The sequence below is a fragment of the Strigops habroptila genome, chromosome 9 (genome assembly GCF_004027225.2).
Source record: "Strigops habroptila isolate Jane chromosome 9, bStrHab1.2.pri, whole genome shotgun sequence".
Taxonomy (NCBI): Eukaryota; Metazoa; Chordata; class Aves; order Psittaciformes; family Psittacidae; genus Strigops; species Strigops habroptila.
The window spans coordinates 29631541-29650844 of NC_044285.2; the positions used below are offsets into that span (position 1 = coordinate 29631541).

A 19304-nucleotide genomic window follows, 5' to 3' on the forward strand; every position below is an offset into this window, starting at 1 on the left:
GGTGCCCCCCGGCCGGGGTGAGGGCTGGGGACAGCAGCACGAGGCAGCGTGTGAAGGCACCAGGACACTGGGCAAGTTCTAAGGCCAAAGGACACATATAGGCTCTTGCTGGGTGTGCCTTTGGCAGTGTCCTGCTGCCACCCCACTGGGGACATGGGACCTGCCCTCACAGCTCCTGCCCCGGGCACCCAGAGCCCTCTAGAAACTGGGTGAGAAAGCACAGGGCATAAACCCTGCCTCGTAACCAAACCTCATCTCTGTAAACCACGGGAGCTCCAAGGAGGGCAGCTAGTGCAATCAAACACTGTCCCCGTCTAGTGGCTGAAATGTGGCTGCAGGGTCACTCCCATAAAGGCTGGACCAAAGAGAGGGACCGTGGAGCAGCTCCCACGGGTTGCCTTGTTCCCAGCCCTTTATCCCATGCCCTGCCGCTCCGACCCTGTGCCGCTGACAGCAAGCGAGCCCTTGGGACAGGGAAGGCTGAAACCTGGGATGAACAGGGAAAGGCGAGGGGAGCGCGGCACCCCAGGGTGCTCGGGTAGGGGCGGCCACAGGTGCCCAGCCCGCCGCTGAAGCGAGGCCCCGCCGGCTCGATGTTCCTCCCGCATCCCTGGTCCTCCGTCTCCTCCCCGTGGCCGCCGGCTGCAGTCTCCCTCGAGTGCTTTCATTTCCCCTGGGCTCAGCCCCGCACAGTCCAGCGAGGGAATAGCAATGAAAAATGTACCCTAAACATCCAAAGGCTGCCATCCAAAGCCCGAACGACATAGAAAACTCTCCTGAAGGCACACAGGCAGGGAGCACACTCTGCCTCGCTCTGTTAGCAAGGGCACACTCATGCTGCTCCTCACCTGAAGCTCCCCCAGCCCTGCCCTGGCTTCAGTTAGGGCAGGAAACTGCTGCGAGGCGCAAGCGATGCCCTGGCAGGGGCTGGAGCTGCCTGCGGGGCCATGGCACAGCGGTGCTGCTGCACATCCACCCTGGGAGAAGGTCTCACTGCCAGCTGGTTCCTCTCCATTTCTGCAAAGCTTGGCTCTGCTGAAGACATGCCCAGGGACAAGGAAGGAATAGCAAGTGGGAAGTCCTCATGGAAAGAACTAAGGCTGACAATAGCACAGGGAGATGCTGTACTTGGCTGCTCATGAAGATGTGGCCACATGCACCAGCACCTAAAGGACCCCTTGAAGCCACCAGGAAAGAGCTGCTCCACCAGCCATGCAAGCACTGGGGTCAAGGGGTATCTATGTCCATCTGCACTTGCCTTAGCAGTCACCCACCGTGTCACTGACATCAGGGATTGCCCCAGATCCCTGTTTCCAGTCCAGGGACTCTGACTCACCTGAGGCCTTCAGGCAATTGCTGTCAGAGCTGCCATCACCTCCCACCTCGGCAGACCTGGGAATGCTCCTCACTCCAGAGCAGAGCACGCCAGTGCCCCAGGCGCCAGGGCTGCAACAAGCTCCCTGTTCAGAACTGAAGCCTGGAGCAGGGTTCAAAGGCTCATGAAAGGGTATTTTTAGGCTCTCTATCTTCGTGCTCATCCTCAAACATATGTAAGAACATGCACTCCCCAGAGATCATGTTCCCATGAACTTCCTTACAGCTGTACTGCTGCAAGGAGCCAGCCTCCGGAGGAGCTGCACTCAGACAACACACGGTGTGCGAGCAGCCTCGGGTACCCAGAGAGCAAATGCATGCATCTACAGCCATCTGGGGCTCCTCAGCTTATGGTTCCAGAGAAGCTTTCAGTTTCCAAGCAGCTGCACAGCATTACTGCTGGCCCAGAGCAGCAAAATCATCAAGAGGGCTGTGGGAGAAAGGGATGGATGGGACCAGGACACTCCTCACCTCTCTTCCTTTGCAAGCACTCAGGAATACAGTACGGCATCTGTTCCATGCAGAAACAGCTCACTGCTTTCCTTTGGACATACTCCTTTGCATTCCAGGGATCCATCCTCCTCCCAGCTCATTACAAAACCCTCTCGGCCCTCCAATACTGCTTGCAGTGGCAAAGTAGGGGATGAGGGAACAGCCTCACTGTTGCTCCTGCCTCTGCCCTGAGTTTTCTTACAAACATGTCACATCAGGGGAATTGGTGGCTCTGATGGTGTTAGACAGACCCTCGCTGATGTGAGACAGCTTCACCCAATGGCCTGTGACTCCTCCAAGGCTGGGATCTTCTCCCACCAGGTCTGTGGTTACTGACTCTTTTCAGCTGTGTTTTGAAGCGGCTGAAGTAAGATGCTGGAGGCCCCCAAATACTCCAGCCTACATTTAAAAAGCAAGCTCTCCAAGGACTCGAAGCCCCACAGTGCCTCTGGAAGCATGGCTCGGCAAGCAGGCATGGGAGAGTAATAAACTAAAAGGTTCTGCCAACAGGAACAGCAGGCACAGATTCTGCAAACACAGACAAAGCCTCTCAACATAAGTGCCCATCCTGGCAGGACAGCGGAAGAGAACAGTCCCCATATGCTCTTTTCCATCTCAGCATCCTGAGGAAATCATGCCTGGTTCCAGCCCCCTGCAGCCCCCAGGACTGGTTCCAAGATTGCAGGAAGGAACCAGAGGGAAGTACCCAGCTTGCTGCTGAGAGCCCAGGCTGATAATTGAAGTGTAGCGGCAGAAGGAAGCAATATTGCTGTTACTCTGGAAGGAGTATTCCTGGAATGAAAGTGTTTCTGATATGTTGTTAATGCAAAACTGGTCAGTGGATTCTGCTGGTAAAGTTCTATTCCTTCAAGTACTGCTCTAGCCAGGAACACTCAGGAATAACCAACCCCTCTGATCCCTTTGTAACTTCTCTCTGCCAGACGCTGTAACCAACCCAGTCCCACATGCCTCAAGAGGACAGAGGCCAACATGAACCCTGATAAACGAAGACAGACACGTCCTGAATCCACTTGAATACATCCAGGTTTTATTTGCTTAAATAAATCTCGGTTTTACAATTCCAGTTCTGTAGCAATAGCAACAACCACAGCAGCAGGAGTGGACACAGGGAGGGGGTGGCTGTTGGCATGGAATTTTGTGACAAAATCCTGGCTCCTTTGTGCGTGTCTTTAAAATAAACCGTTTCAATATACTTTTTAAAGTGGATTTTAAAAACACATAAACCTAATAAAATAGTTGTGGTTGGTTTGGTTTTTAAAGTCAATGATCCAAGGTGTGTTAGGAATAAAAGACACTGTGTAACACCCTCTGTACATACCCTCTGCACAGCCGGTGTACAATGAGGATCTTGAGCTTCAGCTATCAGCATCAACATGCACCCAAGGTACAGCAAACAGCGTGCTGCACCCGTGCCTCCTGCACTGCAGCTTGTTCAGTCATAGAATCATAGAATGGGTTGGGTTGGAAAGGACCTTAAGATCATCTAGTTCCAGCCCCCCTGCCATGGGCAGGGACACCTCACACTAGACCATGCTGCCCAAGGCTCTGTCCAGCCTGGCCTTGAACACCACCAGGGGTGGAGCATTTACCACGTCTTTGGGCACCCTGTGCCAGTGCCTCAGCACCCTCACAGTAAAGAACTTCTTCCTTATATCTAACCTGAACTTCCCTTGTTTCAGTTTGAACCCATCACCCCTTGTTCTATCACTACAGTCCCTAATGAAGAGTCCCTCCCCAGCATCCTTATAGGCCCCCTTCAGACACTGGAAGCTGCTCTGAGGTCTCCACGCAGCTTCTCTTCTCCAGGCTGAACAGCCCCAAGTCTCTCAGCCTGTCTTCATACGGGAGGTGCTCCAGCCCCTGATCATCCTCATGGCCTCCTCTGGACTCGCTCCAACAGCTCCATGTCCTTTTTATGTTGAGGACACCAGAACTGTACACAGTACTCCAAGTGAGGTCTCACGAGAGCAGAGTAGAGGGGCAGGATCACCTCTTTTGACCTGCTAGTCACGCTTCTTTTGATGCAGCCCACGATACGGGTGGTTTCTGGGCTGCAAGTGCACACTGAAGCCGGCTCATGTTCAGTTTCTCATCAACCAACACCCCCAAGTCCTTCTCCACAGGGCTGCTCTGAATCTCTTCTCCACCCAACCTGTAGCTATGCCTGGGACTGCCCCGACCCAGGTGCAGGTTCAATCTCTGACCTCTTCCACAGGAGGCCTCACACAGATCCCATGGGAAGCGGCAGGTTCACCTCCAGGGAGCTCCCTCAGTGCAAGGGCCTGAGCCTGTCCTGACCTTGGACCCTACACAAACAGCTCTGGGGGAACGTGTCTGTTCCAAGATGTAAATCAGAACCACAGGCAACGGAATGGGGGATCTTGAAGGAAATATAAAGCCGTGTTAAACTGAAGAAGAATCTAGAGGCCTGGGGAGGTCACACATTGGTAAATAGTAACAATAACTTTAATATCCTGTAAAAATCTGTTGCATCTGCAGAGGCAGAGCCTTCTCTTATACCTCAAGGGACCTGGTTTCCCAGAGACTGCAAACACTCCCCATCTACCCCTGTGAATATGAGTGTTCAGCCCTGTTTAGAAATCAGATCCCTCTAAAGCACTTTGCATTAAAGATTCAGTCCCTTCCACAGACGGCCGCCCTGCAGAGAAGGGCAGGATCACCCTGAGTTCCCCCAGAGGAGGCTCCCTGCATGCTCGGAGTGATGGGGATTAGCTGCCAGCAGCCAGCACGAGGGCAGAGTGCCCAGCTCTAAAGCACAGCATCAGTGAGGCTGCTCAATTAGAGCTACAGAATTTACCATCCAGTAGCTCATCACAGTGGGAACTGCACTCAGCAGCTAGCAGATATGGACTCAAGGAAGCTCTCCCCGTGGCAGGCTCCTATGTGCTTGTGGGCAAAGTCATCGTTTTGGACAATGCTTGCATGGGAAGTTGCAAGACATGAGGTTTTAATGGTAAAGACAGCAGTCAGCAAGCATTCATCTCTTTGCTACACAGATAGCTTGGGACTAACACCTAGCAGGGGGCAGCAATCAGGACCAGTGAAGCCTGATGTCCTTTTCTAGAAGGTTCCTTGCCTCCCCCTACCATTTTTCAGCCACCTTGAACAGAGGTGGAACTGGTGCAGTGACCATTAACAGCAGTGGCCAGTTAACCGACAGGACATCCTCTACAAATAAGGTCTGTCATATGAATTACAGATAAAACAGATTCCCTGTTAAGGAGTGAGGGCCAGGACAAGGGCATGAGTTCACTGTGCTCAGCAGCACCGCACCTGACAACAGGTAATAAAGTGAACAGTTTTAAGTTGCAGCATCCAGATGAGAACATCTGTGCTAAAGCAACTGAAGATGCTGATCCACCGGCTCACATAGCACAGTGGTCACCAGCCCCGGACACAGAGTGGGTTTAGCAGCTGACCACACATGACTCCCTCAGCTACCTGCACACCCCAGAGATGTCCCACCTCTATCCGCTCTGCTAGAGCGTAACATCTGGGCACAGTGATGACTTGTGACAGAAAACAGCAGAAGTTTCACGCTCCAGATCTCCTGAACTCCTGAGGAACTCTAAACCCTCTGACACGACCCAGAGAGTGTCCACATCAGTATTTTTCATCCAGGGCTTCAAGGTATGAGAAGCCAGATCCGGTGTTAGGCCTCCACAAGAGACAAGGAAACATATATTAAACAAGAAGCAGTCTCTCCACAAAATAACACTCACACAAGACAGAGTTAGAGGTGAGAAAAAACAGATCAGGAATAGGCAGCTACGAAGAAGCGATGCTGCCACATTCAAATACGGGTCCATCCCTCCTTCATATGGTGCTTCACATCAGAGCTGTAACAATTCTCAGGACAATTCAGTCTCAGGACAAAACGCACTTATCCCAGACAACAGATACACTCATCTCAGCCACTCTGGTATTTGGCATTCTCACAGTTGCATGGGCTAGAGTCTCTACAGCAGGTTTCGTTCAGTATGCTGAGCAGACATTCCTTTGGCAGTAAGGTCATGAGTTTAGTGGGTCTAGTATTTGTTTGAGTTCAGGGCTAAAATACTTCACAGACTGTCTAGGGTGCTCTCAGCTGTGTTCTGCAGGCAGTTCTTGGTACAGATCAGATCACTACTGTCTTTAGTGAATTTAAAGGACTTTAACCCAGTCCTTTAAACCTGCTACGACAGGCAGAGATGGAAGCAGGACTACGCTCACATGCTCTTTTAACAGCTCCCTCCTGCAGATACATGCTCTGTGCCCAAAAACTCCAGCCAGAACTCGGATGGTGAAGCTGCAACTCCTCAGTGAGCAAACCACCTACTGTCCTTGTGGCCACGCTCCTCAGAGTGCCCCAGAGCTGCCCCAGTGCTTGTCCTGATCCAGCCGCTGGCTCAAGCGACGTTCCCGAAGCAGCAGCTGCTCCTAACAACAGGAGGACCCTGATTTGGAGCTGGAGTGCAGGTCAATGGTGTGGCCCAGCATGCAGTGCTCCAGCTGTTCCTCCACCGCCAGTACCTGTCGCACAGCCTCCTCAAAGGCCACTGCCACATTGGTGTCATCCTTGGCACTAGTCTCCAGGTATGGATAGTTACCGTTCTCCATGCACCAGGCCTGGGCCTCCTCTGTGCTCACTTGTCTCTCAAGCTTGTCTATCTTGTTGCCCAGGACTACGAATGGAAAGTGTTCAGGGTCCTTCACGTCAGCATAATAGACAAACTCCTTCTGCCAGTTACTGAGGTTCTCAAAGCTCTGCCGGTCATCCACACTGAAGGTCAGCAGGCAGCAGTCTGCTCCCCTGTAAAACGGGGTTCGCAAGCTCTTGAATCTCTCCTGTCCTGCAGTGTCCCAAATCTGGAGGGTCACAAAACGTCCATCCACCTCCAGGTCCCGGTTTAGGAACTCCACCCCAATGGTGTGGAAAGCCTGCGAGTCAAACTTGTTGGTGACGTACCGGTTCATGAGGGAACTTTTCCCAACTCCACCATCCCCAAGGAGAATGACCTTTAAGAGCAAGGACTTGCCACTCATTGCAGCAGGACGGAGGGGCAGAGGACCACGGCAAGCTGCAGGGTTCAGAAATAGTACAAAATAGCCATTTGACTCATGGATTCTGCAGAAAGTCACACTGAGAGGAGCAAAACATGGTATTTCCATCCCCATTTCTGAACAAGTTTTGTACATAGGAGGCAATCTCTCTTATTAGAGAGATTAGAGCTGGGAATTGGACAAGCTTTCAGGCACACAAGTCCTCCATCAGGTCCAAAATGGAAGCAGCAGGTCACTGCAGTAAGTGCAAGGTAAGAACAACTGTTGAGAGTTTAGTAGCAATTATACCTCTTTTGGTGAAAACGCCTTATCTGAAAGCTTGTCTAGTTTTTCAAACAAACCATCACTAATAAACATTTCTTCTGGCTCTGTTCTCACAGAAACAGCAAAACCACCAGGGATCACTGTCACCAGGCCTTTCTTTCCGTTGTACAGTCACCAGCTGAATAATTTCTCCTATCTGACTTGCTCTACTGGAAGGATGTAAAATATGTACAGGCCTAACATCAATACAAGTCATCAGGCAACCCAGTTCTTAATCACCCCAAGAACGCTGACTCACAAGTGGAGCGGCGTTCGTTTTCTGCACATGATCTCTACGCTCAGAAGGGCTTTCCGAGGCACAGAGACCCAGCCTCTGCACTCCTCTTTTCTGACAATGCTTTTCTGCAGGCCAGTTTGCTAGGGCACAGATGCACGTTCACGTTGACACCACATATCCCTTACTAAGCAGTTGCAAGAGAAAGGCCAAGTGTCAACCAGCCCTCCTCCTCCCACAGACATTCTGGGAGGCCTGACGCAGAATAAGATGCTTGTTTGGCTGCTGCCTGTACTGTACCTGCTCTAGAAATACAGTCTCTGGGACTGTCCAGGGAACACCTTTCTCCAGCATAACGGTCACTAAAGAACAAACATCAGTCAGCAAGGTTGCCAGAGCTGTGCTTGCTGCACTGCCTTTCAATTTGTAATGTTGACCCAGTCTGGGGGAACAACAGCAGAGTTCTAGGAAGCTGGCAGTGCAGTGCTGATGGCTGGAGTAAACCAGGCAAGAACAAGGTGCTGAGCACAGAGTTTCTGTTGCCCTAAGTAAAATGGAACACAGCCCATTTTTTACCAGGGCAGAGCCAATACATTACGGATGCTATACCCAAAATAAGAATAAATTGAAGGAGCTCTGGCAGAAGTGCACAGGCTGTGTAATCCGTGTTTCTCCTCAATCCAGGGGATGTTAATAGCTTTGATCTGCTTGGCCTGCTTACCCACATACTCTGGGACCTGACCTGAGGATGGAACATACACCTGAACTTGCTAACCAGAAGAGTGAGGCACCTGGAAAGAGCCTGGTGTGAAAAGAGACAGGATCTGGCTTGCTTACACCTACCAGCAGCATTGCTGCGAAGGGTGTGACACACAGTGCTGCTTAGTGATGAGACCAGACCAACCTCCAACCAACCGTGACAGGAGCACTCCACACTGCTCAGATCACTCAGCACTTCCAGGCCAAACCCTGCTTTCTGCCTCAGTTGCAGCGGGGGCTGTTCACCTTGGTTTCTGCTCTTCTTGCAGCTCATTCAACCAGTGCTTACCACAAAGCTAAAATCAGAAACTTCTGCTTCCAGCTAGCTTCTGCAGAAAGTGCTCCCATCTCACTTCCCCTGCACAGAAACACCCCAAAACAAGTACGGCTGAACTAACTGGATGGGCCACGGAACATCTGAGAGGCACCTGTGCGACTCGGTAGTTCTAAAGCAAAGAACAAAACGTGAACGCCACAAGAGACAAACAGGAACTGCAGCGTATCTCCCTGGGGCTGATGGCTTTGTGAAACTCCGCTCTGAGCAGCTGAGCTGTTCAAAACACTCTTCCTTTCCCAAACCCTTGCTGAGGGGGGTCTAAGCTGGCCCCTGCCTCCTGTCGCACCAAAGCCCTTCCCGACAAGCACCATCAGCCCTGACAAGTTTCTGTTTCGAGATGTTCGGTTAGCAACTGACTAGAAGACGTTTTAAAACGACTAATGGGTTACGCTGGGGTACTCCGGAGCCTCGCAGGTCAGCAGGGCACCGACACACAGACATGATACCCACGACACATGGGTACGCTGCCACCCATGACACCACGTTAGAAACGCTGCCTGCAGCCTGCATTCACCGGCTACCCCTTTGCAAGCTCTTGCAGAGGCGAACCTCAACCTGCAGCAGGACCGAACCCCTCACGCTGGACGCCCGCAGATAACCACAGCGGGGTGCGCGTGTGGGACCTGCACACTGAGCCCCGCTCCCCAGCACTGCCTCCCAGCTCGGCAGGCGGCGAGACCCTCCGGCGGGCCCAGCCCGAAGCAAGGAAGAGGGGACCCGGCGGAGAAGGAGGGAGCGCAGAACCCCAGCCACAGCCCCGGAGAGGGCGCCGGGGGGGATGGAACCGGGCCCGCCCGCACTTACCTCCCTCCGCGACCCGCCGGGCGCCGGTGCCGGCTCGCACCGCGCCTGCGCAGCGCACGCGCCCTGCGGCGGGGCGGGCCGGGGCCAGCCCTCCGCTCAGCTGCCATGAAGGCGGTGGGTGCTGGCGCCTTGGTGTCCCGCTCCCCGCAGCCCCGGTGTCACCCACCGCAGCACAGCCCCGGCCCCGCACATCCCCACCCCGCGCCGGCTGTACAGAAACGAGTTAATAAATACCCTATGTGGCTTCTCCCTCATCCCCCGTTAGCGCTGAGGGAGGCAAATGGCCGACGGCTGCCTGAAGGAGAGCGACCCCCTCCGCGCCCTTGCCGTCACCCGCGGCACGGGAGGGAGGGTGTGTTAAAGAAGGAGGTTTCTGGGGAAGTGCAGGAAATACGGATGTTTTACGTGGTTGAGAAGGAAAATAGTGGCGAGGTGTCGCGGGTTAGTCACCGCAGCCTGCGGCAGAGGGAGAGGAAAGGGGAGACCAGACCCATAGCGGCTGCAGAGGGGTTTGGGGAGCAGGAGCCGCCTTCCCCCCCCTCCAGGCATCATCAGCTCTTCTTCACACCGCTGCCTGATGCCCTCCAAAACTTGGGGATGGCTCTTGCTGGGGGCTGCAGGACGCGCCAGGCACCTTCCCATGGGAGCAAGAGTGGGGACCCCTCAAAAAGCCCAGGGCTTTTTGGCTGTCTGAACCTGGCACCAGCCCCAGGGCTGAGCGGGTGCACTGATGCCCTCTTTCCCCCTGGAAAAGCATGAGATGGGAGGAGAATTCAAATGAAACCAGGGATTATAGTAGCACCAGCCTTGGTGATATATTGGGGGAGATTGGGAACAAGAGAAGCACTGGGGGGTGAGGCAGCAGAGCAAGAGCCCGAGGGCATGGGGTGTTGGCAGTCTGGGACCGGGGAGCCCAGGGGACATGGGGTGCTCCTTGGGGCACCAATGTACACACCAGCACCAGTGCAGAAGCGCAGGGTGCTGCTGGTGCAGGCAGCAGACCAGCCCACAGCACCAACTGGGGCTCTTTCCAAACCAGTCCAGGTCCCTGTGACAGCCCTGCCACGCTGGAGCGAGCCTCTGAGCATGGCACACCTCCCCACCAGCTCCCTTTGCCAGGCAGCCTTTTAATCCCATTATTCATCATTACTTATTAATTAGAGATCTAATTTAGTGTGTAAGAATACCGAGGACAGGAGGGGCAAGGCACCTCCTGAGCAAGATAGAGCCACGAGGACAGGGCCTGCTAAGGCGAGATAGGCACAGAGCTCTGCAGTAGCACCGTGCCATCTCCTGACCCCCTGGACCACCCCGGGCAGGGCTGGCAAATACCAAAGCCTCAGGGGATGCTGCCTGCAGGGCTTAGGGAGGGCAGCCAAGGATAACGGAGGGCCAGTGGCCCCAGCTGAGCCTGATGGTGCTCAAGGGGGCCCCAGGTTCCCCTGGTCTAAGCTGCAGGTGCTGCGAGGGAACTGTTGGGGAGTCACCTGCCCAGGATGTGCCTGGGCAGGTTTGGGTGCCAGTGGCTGTGCGGCTTGGCTGCCGGGCCGAGCTGGGACACAGCCTGTTTGCCATCCATAGTGGGTGCCCGCTAAGCAACACCAGGTACTCACTAGGCGGCTCTATCACTCACCCTCCCGGCATGTGGGAGCACTGCTAAGCAGTAGCCAAACCTCTGGTGTGTTACCGGCACCTTTCTGGCTACCAACACAAAGCACAGCACTATGAGGGCTGCTAGGGGGGAATTAATTCCATCTCAGCCAGACCCAATACTGTCTCTATCCCTTATTCCATACCATTTGTGTCATGCTCAGGTTCCCCATAATTTAATACATATATATACACCCTATAACCTTCCCATAGTATTTAATTCTCATTTCATAAGAAATCCCTTCTTACCAATGCTTACAACGTACATACCATAAGTATGTATGTTACACTACATACTTCAACCATCTTTATACCCAACATACAGATTTACACATTCTCTTTACTATCCTCTGTCCTTTAATTGGTAGATACTTGTCTCCCATTCCATGGCCTTCCTCCACTCCTCCAAATGTTTTTAAGAACCAGCTATGACTTGGGCACCATCTGGGAAGGTGGGTGCTCAGGACAGGAGAAGCAGTAGATTTGAGTGCTGGGCATCAACAGTGGCTTGGTTTGGGTCAGTGTTGCACTTGTCCACTTCCTTGAGAAACTCACTCTTTGTTGGTTTCAGGTATTTCCTACAATATACAACTCACATCACAGATCATTCCTCCTCCAAGGCTAAATCTCCCTGAGGCACACACCAGGTCTCCCCATCCTTCTGCATCACCCAGCAAGTACACCCAGGTCCTTGGGTGAAAACAATCCCACACATGGGTTTGCCTTTTCCCAAGGGAGGAGGAATCCATGCTGCCTTCCTGGGGCACTTATGGGGAGCTTATCTCCTCCGACTGTATGTAGGGGGTTTGTTTGGGCAAGACCAGGATGGTTGGCAGATCCTCTGGTGTTAACCAGCCACGTGGCTTTAGCTGAATTTATATCTCAGTGCTTCTATGCCCTGTTGCCCAATGTTCTCAACATAGTCTTTAACAGTCTATTATATCTCTCAATCTTTCCAGAGGCTTGTGGGTGATGTGATAGACCCACTCAATGCTGTGTTTCTTAGCCCAGGAATTTATGAGGTTATTTTGGAAATGACTCCCACTGTCTGATTCAATTCTTTCCGGGGCCACAGAACTTCATGTTGCCACAGAATATGCTTTTCAAGCTGTTTTCATGGTGTTTGGGCAGTGGCATGGTTTACAGGCTTGACTCACCTTCTCCTTCAGTGGCTTCAACGACTTGTCTTGTGGGACTCCACACAGCAGCTTTCCACTTCTGATGGTTTCCTACAACACGACAGGACCCATTGGTAAACAAAGCGTAACACCCTTCATCTGCTGCTAATTCATTATATGGTGGTGCCTCCTGGGCATTGAGCCACATCCTCAGGCGATGCTCCAAAATCTCTGCCTTCTGGCCAGTCCATGATCTCTTCCAGGATTCCTGGATGGTTGCCTTTCCTCAATGGAGCTCATTGCGTGATCAACTTACTCCATGTAGCACTTATTGCATGATGCGTAGAGGAGATGTTTCCTTTGGACATCCAGTGTACTATGGGCAATTGTGGTGCCACGAGAAGATGTGCTCCTCTACCAATAACTTCCGAAGCAGCTTGAACCCTGCCATATGCTGCTAGTATCTCTTTTTCAGCAGGGCTGAGGTGAGCTTCTGATCCTCACTAACTCTGTCTCCGAAACCCTAATGATTGACCTTGGGTTTCTCCTGGTGTTTCCTGCCAAAGGCTCCAGATGAGGCCATGCTGCAGTGTGGAGTGCATTTTGCACAGCTGGTCCTGTCTGGACAGGCCCAAGAGCACAAGTCATTTCCTCTTTGATATGCTCAAAAGCTTGTTGTTGCTAAAGGCTCCAGTCTAAACAGTTCCTCTTTCAGGTTACTTGATAGACAGGGCTCACAAGCTGACTATAGCCTTCAGCATGCATTCTCCAAAATCCCACAAGGAAAGCAAGTGGTTCCTTCTTGTTAGCTGATGGAGACACAGTTGCTATCTTGCTGATCACATCTGTGGGGACATGACAGCGTCCATCCTGCCATTTTATTCCCAAGAAATGAATCTCTTGCCCAGGTCCCTTGACCCTACTTCTTGTTATGGTGAAACCACCTTTCAGAAGAACCTGACCTGCTCTTTTTCTTTCTCAAACACTTCTGCCTTGTTGCACTGCATGATGATATCATCAATGTATTGTAGATGTTATGGGGCATCATGCTTTTCCAGTGCAGTTTGGGTCAGTCCATGACAAATGGTAGGGCTGTGCTTCCACCTTAGGACAGACAGTTCCTTGTGCCACCCTTCCTTCCATGTGACAGCAAACTGTGACCTGCGTTCTGCTGCCAAAGGAATTGAAAAACCCCACACTGCCAATGTCATTTGTAGTGTACCACTTGTCTGCCTTTGGCTTGAATTCATCCTGGAGCTCTAACATGTGTAGTACAGCAGCACTCGGTGGTGGTGTGACTTCGTTCAGGCCGTGATAATCTACTGTTAACCTCCATCCAGACTTTTGCACTGGCTATATGGGACTATTTAAGGCTCAGTGAGTCTTTCTGATCACTCCTTGGCACTCCAATCGAAGCAGGCAGGCAGCAATCCACTCACTTGGCTGGTGGCTGTAATCTTCCGCATGTATCAAAGTTCTGATGAGTTCAGGTCTGAGTTTCCGCTTCTTGTCTGAATTTGCTCACTCTCCTCCAGTTTCCTTGCTGAAGGACCAGCTTCTTGATCAAACCCCTCCTCTTCTTACTCCTCCGTTACTCATCGATGATATGGACCCATTGACCTCCTTGTGCACTGTTTGTTTTTCACTACTGGGACGGTTACTCTAAGTGGTGTTGTTTGTCTTCTAGAACAACACGACATGTTGTTGTTTGTCAGTGCTAGAAGATGCTGGTTCCCACTGGGGTAGGCAAGGCACCCTTCTGTCAGGTGGTGTGGCAGTGTGCCAGGGTTACTTGCCTGCTCAGGTGTAAAGTCCCAGGCTAGGAGAGGTGATACCTGCCCATGGCACCTACCCAAACCCTTCCACACACTCTGCACCCAGGGACCAGCCGCCTCAGGGCACGTTTCGGTATCGCCTCACCCAAAAGTTGTCTTCTCTTGCACCAGGACAACACCAGCTTCCACAAACCCTGTAATATGCCAACAGTAATAATTAGCAATACTAAACAGCTTACGCAAAGGTGAGGAAGGACCTTGGGAGCTGCATAATAAACCCACTCACATCGGTGCTGGGTAGGAAGAGGGAGGTGTATTCCCTCATCCTCTCCACAAGATAGCTCCCTCGGCACAGCAAGGCCATCAATGCCAGGGCAAAGCACACAGCCCCTGTTTGTACTAACATGTTCCCGAGCTCAGCAAGAGCAAGAGGTAAGCAGTGCAGCCAGCAGGCTCCGTGACCTGCACGGGAGCTTGCTGCTTAGCTTAACACTAAACTGCTGCTGCCTTGTGCCCCGGCTTGGGTGCTAGAAGGGACTGTAGTGAGTGACCTTGGCTGGACACCATGTGCCCACCAAGTCACTCTGTCACTCTCCCTCCTCAGCAGGACAAGGAGGGGAGAAAATAAGATGGAAAAGAACTCGTGGGTCAAGATAAGGGCAGTTTAATAAGGCAAAAGCAAAGGCTGTGTGCGGAAGCAAAGGAAAACAAAAGATCTATTCTCTACTTCCCACCAGCAGGTGATGTCCAGCCACTTCCCAGGAAGCAGGACTTCAGAAGACAAACATCCTAATAACAAATGTCCTCCCCCGCCACTTTTATCTTTTACTGCTGCGCAGACATCATATAGTATGGAATATCCCCTTGGTCAGCTGGAGTCAGCTGTCCTGGTGACACAGGAGGTGCATTGCAGAGGCAGGGCTCCCTGCTGTGCCGCTTGCAGAGAAGAGCAGGAGGGAGGCACTGGAGAGCTCTTGGGAGGACTGGTGCTTCCCATGGTGCCTGGGGGGGAAGCAGGATTATCTGGGCACGACCTTGTGCTCACGGGAAGTCTGCAGAGAGCCGGCTCCAGCACAGCGCTGCGGCACAACAGGACTTTGCCTGTGCGCCCTGGGCACTAACACCGGTTGCTGCAGGGGGATTGGTCTGGAGGTGCCCAGGAGCCAAGGGGAAGGGTGCCAGGGCAGTGGGGCAGCACCAGGGCAGTGGGGCACTGACTCTGCAGGGTGCTGGGCTCCTGGAGCACCCGACGTTTCAGTCCCCTGTGATCCACCCTTCACGTGCCCGCTGCCCGGCTCTCACTCCCAGCTCTGGGTGTTACAGCAAACATGGGGAAGCCGGTGCCACAAGGAGCCCTGATACAGCTCGTCCCGGCAGCCAGCTCATACCCCAATGAACTCATCACGCATCCCGCACTGCAGCTGGGGCTGGGGCCTCTTCCTTTGTTCCAGCCCCATTCCTGGCCCTGCAGCTGCTTCTCCAAGGCCTGTACAGCAGCTCCAGCCCACAGCGTCTGCTCTGAAACACCCCCAGCACGTGTACCCCATGAACAGCCTTGGCACCCCTATCTCCCCCAAGCCCACGGCTCTGAGCAGTGGCTCCCAGACACCCTGGCACCCATTTCCTTCCCCCCAGGACTAACATAGCTGGAGCAAAGCTGGGGAAGGCTTCTCCCATGCATCTCCCTCTATGCTGCACAGCTCAGGCTGCCCCAAAGAGGTGCCCTGTGCAGTTTTCATGAGCTCACTGGCTGAGGCAGTGAGGAGAGGAACGTGCCCAGGCTGCCAAGCCTCTCCCAGACACAACAGTGCAAGTGGGGGCTTGTTTCAGCTCCACTGCAGCCCCAGGGTTGTTAGGTGCTGAGCTGTGTGTCACTGCGGCAGCCTTTGCCCTCACCCATCTGAAACTCATCGCAGAGCCCCTTGGCTGGTTATCAGGGATGTGCTGAGCGGCAGGGTGGCTGAGCACGTAGCGCTGTAGGAGGAAGCAGCAGCCATCATTTCATCCTGATGCAGCAGTGCAGGCAGGCTGGGGCTCCAGGAGGCAGCATGAGGCGCCTGTTGCAACATGTTTATCTGCTGCCCGTCACCCTGTGCCGGTTCCTGGAAAGCCGCAGGGGCAGCTGAGAGGCGCCAGCTCGCAGCCTTGCAGCTCTGCTCCAGCAAAGGGGCCCGGTGGCAGAGCAGGCTTGGTGGCAGCAGCGACACAGGAGGGGGGCAGAGCAGCACATGGCATATCCCTGCTGCCTCTTGGCAAGGGAAGCTGGACCTGTTCCTGCTTCAGGGGTGCCTCTGCCCGGCCCGCAGGTGATTTTGGGGATGTGGCAAAGGGATGTATTCTCATGCTGACCCCCAGCTCCTATTCTGCTCGGTGCCCAGCTCATACCCTGCGCTGGGGTTTGGATGCATCCTTGCTGCCATCACTGTTTGAGCCCCCACCTTGTCTCCCCTCCATCTCCCTGGGCTCCATACCCCAGCTGCTGCCTGTGGAGAGGAATAAATCACCGAGTGGGGCTACTCATTGGGAGCAAGAGAACAAAATCGCTTTTCATGCCATAATCCTTTGTAATAAAGCACCAGGGGGAAGAAAGACGATAAACAATGTCTCCTGTGTGAGCCAGCTGCTTCCCAAAATAAAACACTCCTCTCCGGCATCAGCTGCCCCGGCTTGGGCACAAGTGCAGGCACCACCGCGCGACACCGGAGCTGCGTTCCCGGCGGGATCAAGCGCTCCTGCAGCTCCCGGCGCAGCCCCACAGCCGGTGGGAATCTGCAGAATGCAGCTGGGGGGGGGGGGGGTCACAAACGAGCAGTTCATTGTGGCTGCTCTCAGGAGGGGACCGTGAGCCACCGAGAGGCTCAGCACCGCAGGCGCCAGCCGCACGCTCGCCACTCGGCCAAGGCATGCGGCAAAGCTGCTCCCACCCGTGCCCTGCAGCCAGCCCGGCAAGCGCAGGGAGCACAGGAGGCGCCTCAGTGCGGAACTGCCCGGCTTGCTGAGAGCTGGGTGCTGGCAGGAGCCCGCTCCTGGCTGCGGCTCCGGAGGAGAGGGCAGGAAGCGCTCCTGGCACACCATTACTCAGGCTAAGCCCTTGCTGGCAGGGGGTGAGTAACTCCTGCTGGTAAACCTGACCTCCCAGGCGCTCATTTGAGAGCAGCAGTAACTCCCCTACTGCTGGGGAAGGTGCTGAGCGTGGCTCTGTGAGCCAGCGGGAGAGTTTCCCAGTGTCTGGAGGTGCCTTGCTGGCTCTGCTGGTGCCTTTGCACTAATGGGGCAGGGACAGTGGCTTTCCTACCCCATGGCCATGATGGGGTCTCTGGCCACCACAGCATGGGGACAGCTTGTATGTTAATCCCCTCCCTGTGTCACTGGGTGTCCCCAGGGGATGACCTGACCTACAGGACCACATTGGTGGCTTCCCATCAACCTCATTCTGAAAGGACCATGGGAGCCAGCTCACACAACGCTTTCATTTCCCCCGTCTTTTCTGCTTTCCTCTTTCACAGCCAAATCTAAAACTATCTCTGTGCACTCACAGACACACGTATCCTCCCCACCAACTCCCAGCTGAGCTTTCCCCTGGCAGCTCATGCTTGCTGTCCCCTCACCTCCCCTCTCCATCGCTGCCACTGCAGGCTTTGAGCTCTGCCCTTGGCTGCCATGGGGAGACCTGGGGGAAAGGCAAACCGAATGGTGCAGAGGAGGTGACACGTTTTCCCTCAGGATACAGGGAGCGGTGGCTGTGGGAGCTGCACTGTGCCTGGCCACATCACCTGGCTTTGCCTTCTCCTGTTTGCCCTGGTGATAAGCACACACCTTCCAAGGGGGTGTTTGCTTGGGTGCCAGTGCAGGGCCATGCACGGGAGGACTCAAGCACCTCCTGCCATGATGGGCCTCCACACCAGTGTATATGGGGCCAAAGACTCTGCCGGCTGAGTCAGGGGATGGAGCCGCGGTGGGGACAGATGGCAAGCCCTGATCTGAATTCACCCCATACTGCTGATCACCAGGTATTTGCCCAAATTCCTGCTGTGGGTGACTCAGCCTCCTCCTCCCTCCTCTGCAGCCTGGCCACAGCTCACCACCCAATCCAGGGATGGGAGGAAATCGCCCTGGGAGCAGTGGAATGGGGCCCGGCTGGGGCTAGGGAGAGGCATGGATATTGCTAGGAGGAGCTGGCATGTGTAACTTACCTGGTGTCCAGCGACAGAAGGTGGCATTGAGCCCTGCCAGGAAGGCCCAGCTCCCAGGATGGCATCCTCCAGGCATGGGTAGCTGCTGGAGCCACCACATTCCCAGGGGATACCAGCCTGGCAGGCATCCGGGTCTCCCACACTGCCAGCAGCCGTGTGCCCATACGTGCCAGGGTGAAAAAGGGAAGGACCAGGGCAGGGAGAGAGGGAAAGTGTTGATCTAAAGGGCTTTTCTTTAATGGCTCTCCCCTTAGTGGCTAATCCTCTGCTGGCAACAGGGGCATTTGGGGCACTGGGCTGCAAAGCAGCTTTCTCTTTATCCTCAGACCCGAGTATGCAGGGTTTGGGCAATATGTCTGCCCCGTGCACCGTGCCAGCAGGGATGTGGGTGGGAGAAGTGCCTGCTCTGCCCTCGTTTTGAGTGGCCAGTGGAAGAGCAACCCAAAAGCCCCACTGAGGAGAGATCAGCTCTGGTACTTTGTGTTTCTATCCCAAAAGCTTCACTTGGATCAGCTCATGCTCTGGCTTCCAGGGACAGGGAAAGGGCTCAGGCCGGCTTCACCTCTGACTGGGCACATCAAGCAGCCAAGGGATTGCAAAGCCTCTTGCAGGAAGGGGAACTGCTGAAGCAGCGAGAAGGTACTTAACCTTTAGTGGTCTGCGAGCCCTGCCTGTGCTTCTGATGGGAGCTCTCCTAACTTCTGCTTTCACAGAAGGGTCCAAAGAGGTCCCCTGCACACCCCCAGTGAGAGAAACCACCCCAAGCAGCAATGAGCCCTGCTGGGATGCTGAGGGGCTGCTGCCACCCTGGCACCAGAAGCCTTGTCCCACATCCAGGATAAGGTGCTGTCCTGGGGACATCACTGTGCCGAGCGGGCACAGCCACCCTGGCATGTGCTGAGCTTCCCAGTGCTCAGCCCACTGTAACAGCAGCCCCAGCATCGCTCCCCATTGCCCTCACCCCATGGAAAATCCTGCCCCCAAACACCAGCATCTTACCTTCAGCTCTTCTGGTTCTGCTTTTGCAGGGGTGAAGGCACTTGCAGCCACATGAGCAGCATTATTTGCAGCCCCTGGCAGGCAGCATGGGTGGAGGCAGTAGGCACCATGTCCAGGCAGGCACAGCAGCCCCGTGCTTGTCTCCGGCTGACCAGGCTCACTAAGGACACAGGCCAGGGC

The 19304-nt window shown here is 54.2% G+C and overlaps 1 protein-coding gene and 1 long non-coding RNA gene across 2 annotated transcripts; both read right to left on the reverse strand.

Annotated features, from left to right (window-relative positions):
• Window positions 1-157: 157 nt before the first annotated feature.
• LOC115612908 lies at window positions 158-19201 on the reverse strand. The gene is made up of 3 exons (XR_003993201.1): window positions 18695-19201; window positions 13001-13002; window positions 158-172 (listed from the first exon to the last, which is right to left on the reverse strand). It is a non-coding gene; the product is annotated as an uncharacterized LOC115612908 (long non-coding RNA).
• On the reverse strand, window positions 2893-9437 carry RAB9B (RAB9B, member RAS oncogene family). Its single transcript, XM_030497779.1, has 2 exons — window positions 9390-9437; window positions 2893-6968 (listed from the first exon to the last, which is right to left on the reverse strand). Exon 2 carries the CDS (start codon window positions 6931-6933, stop codon window positions 6328-6330), a length of 606 nt encoding a protein of 201 aa, XP_030353639.1. The 5' UTR covers window positions 6934-6968; window positions 9390-9437; the 3' UTR covers window positions 2893-6327.
• Window positions 19202-19304: the final 103 nt, after the last annotated feature.

Coding starts and splice junctions, on each gene's coding strand:
- RAB9B (XM_030497779.1), bottom strand. CDS start 6,933: ATGAGTGGCAAGTCCTTGCTCTTAAAGGTCATTCTCCTTGGGGATGGT.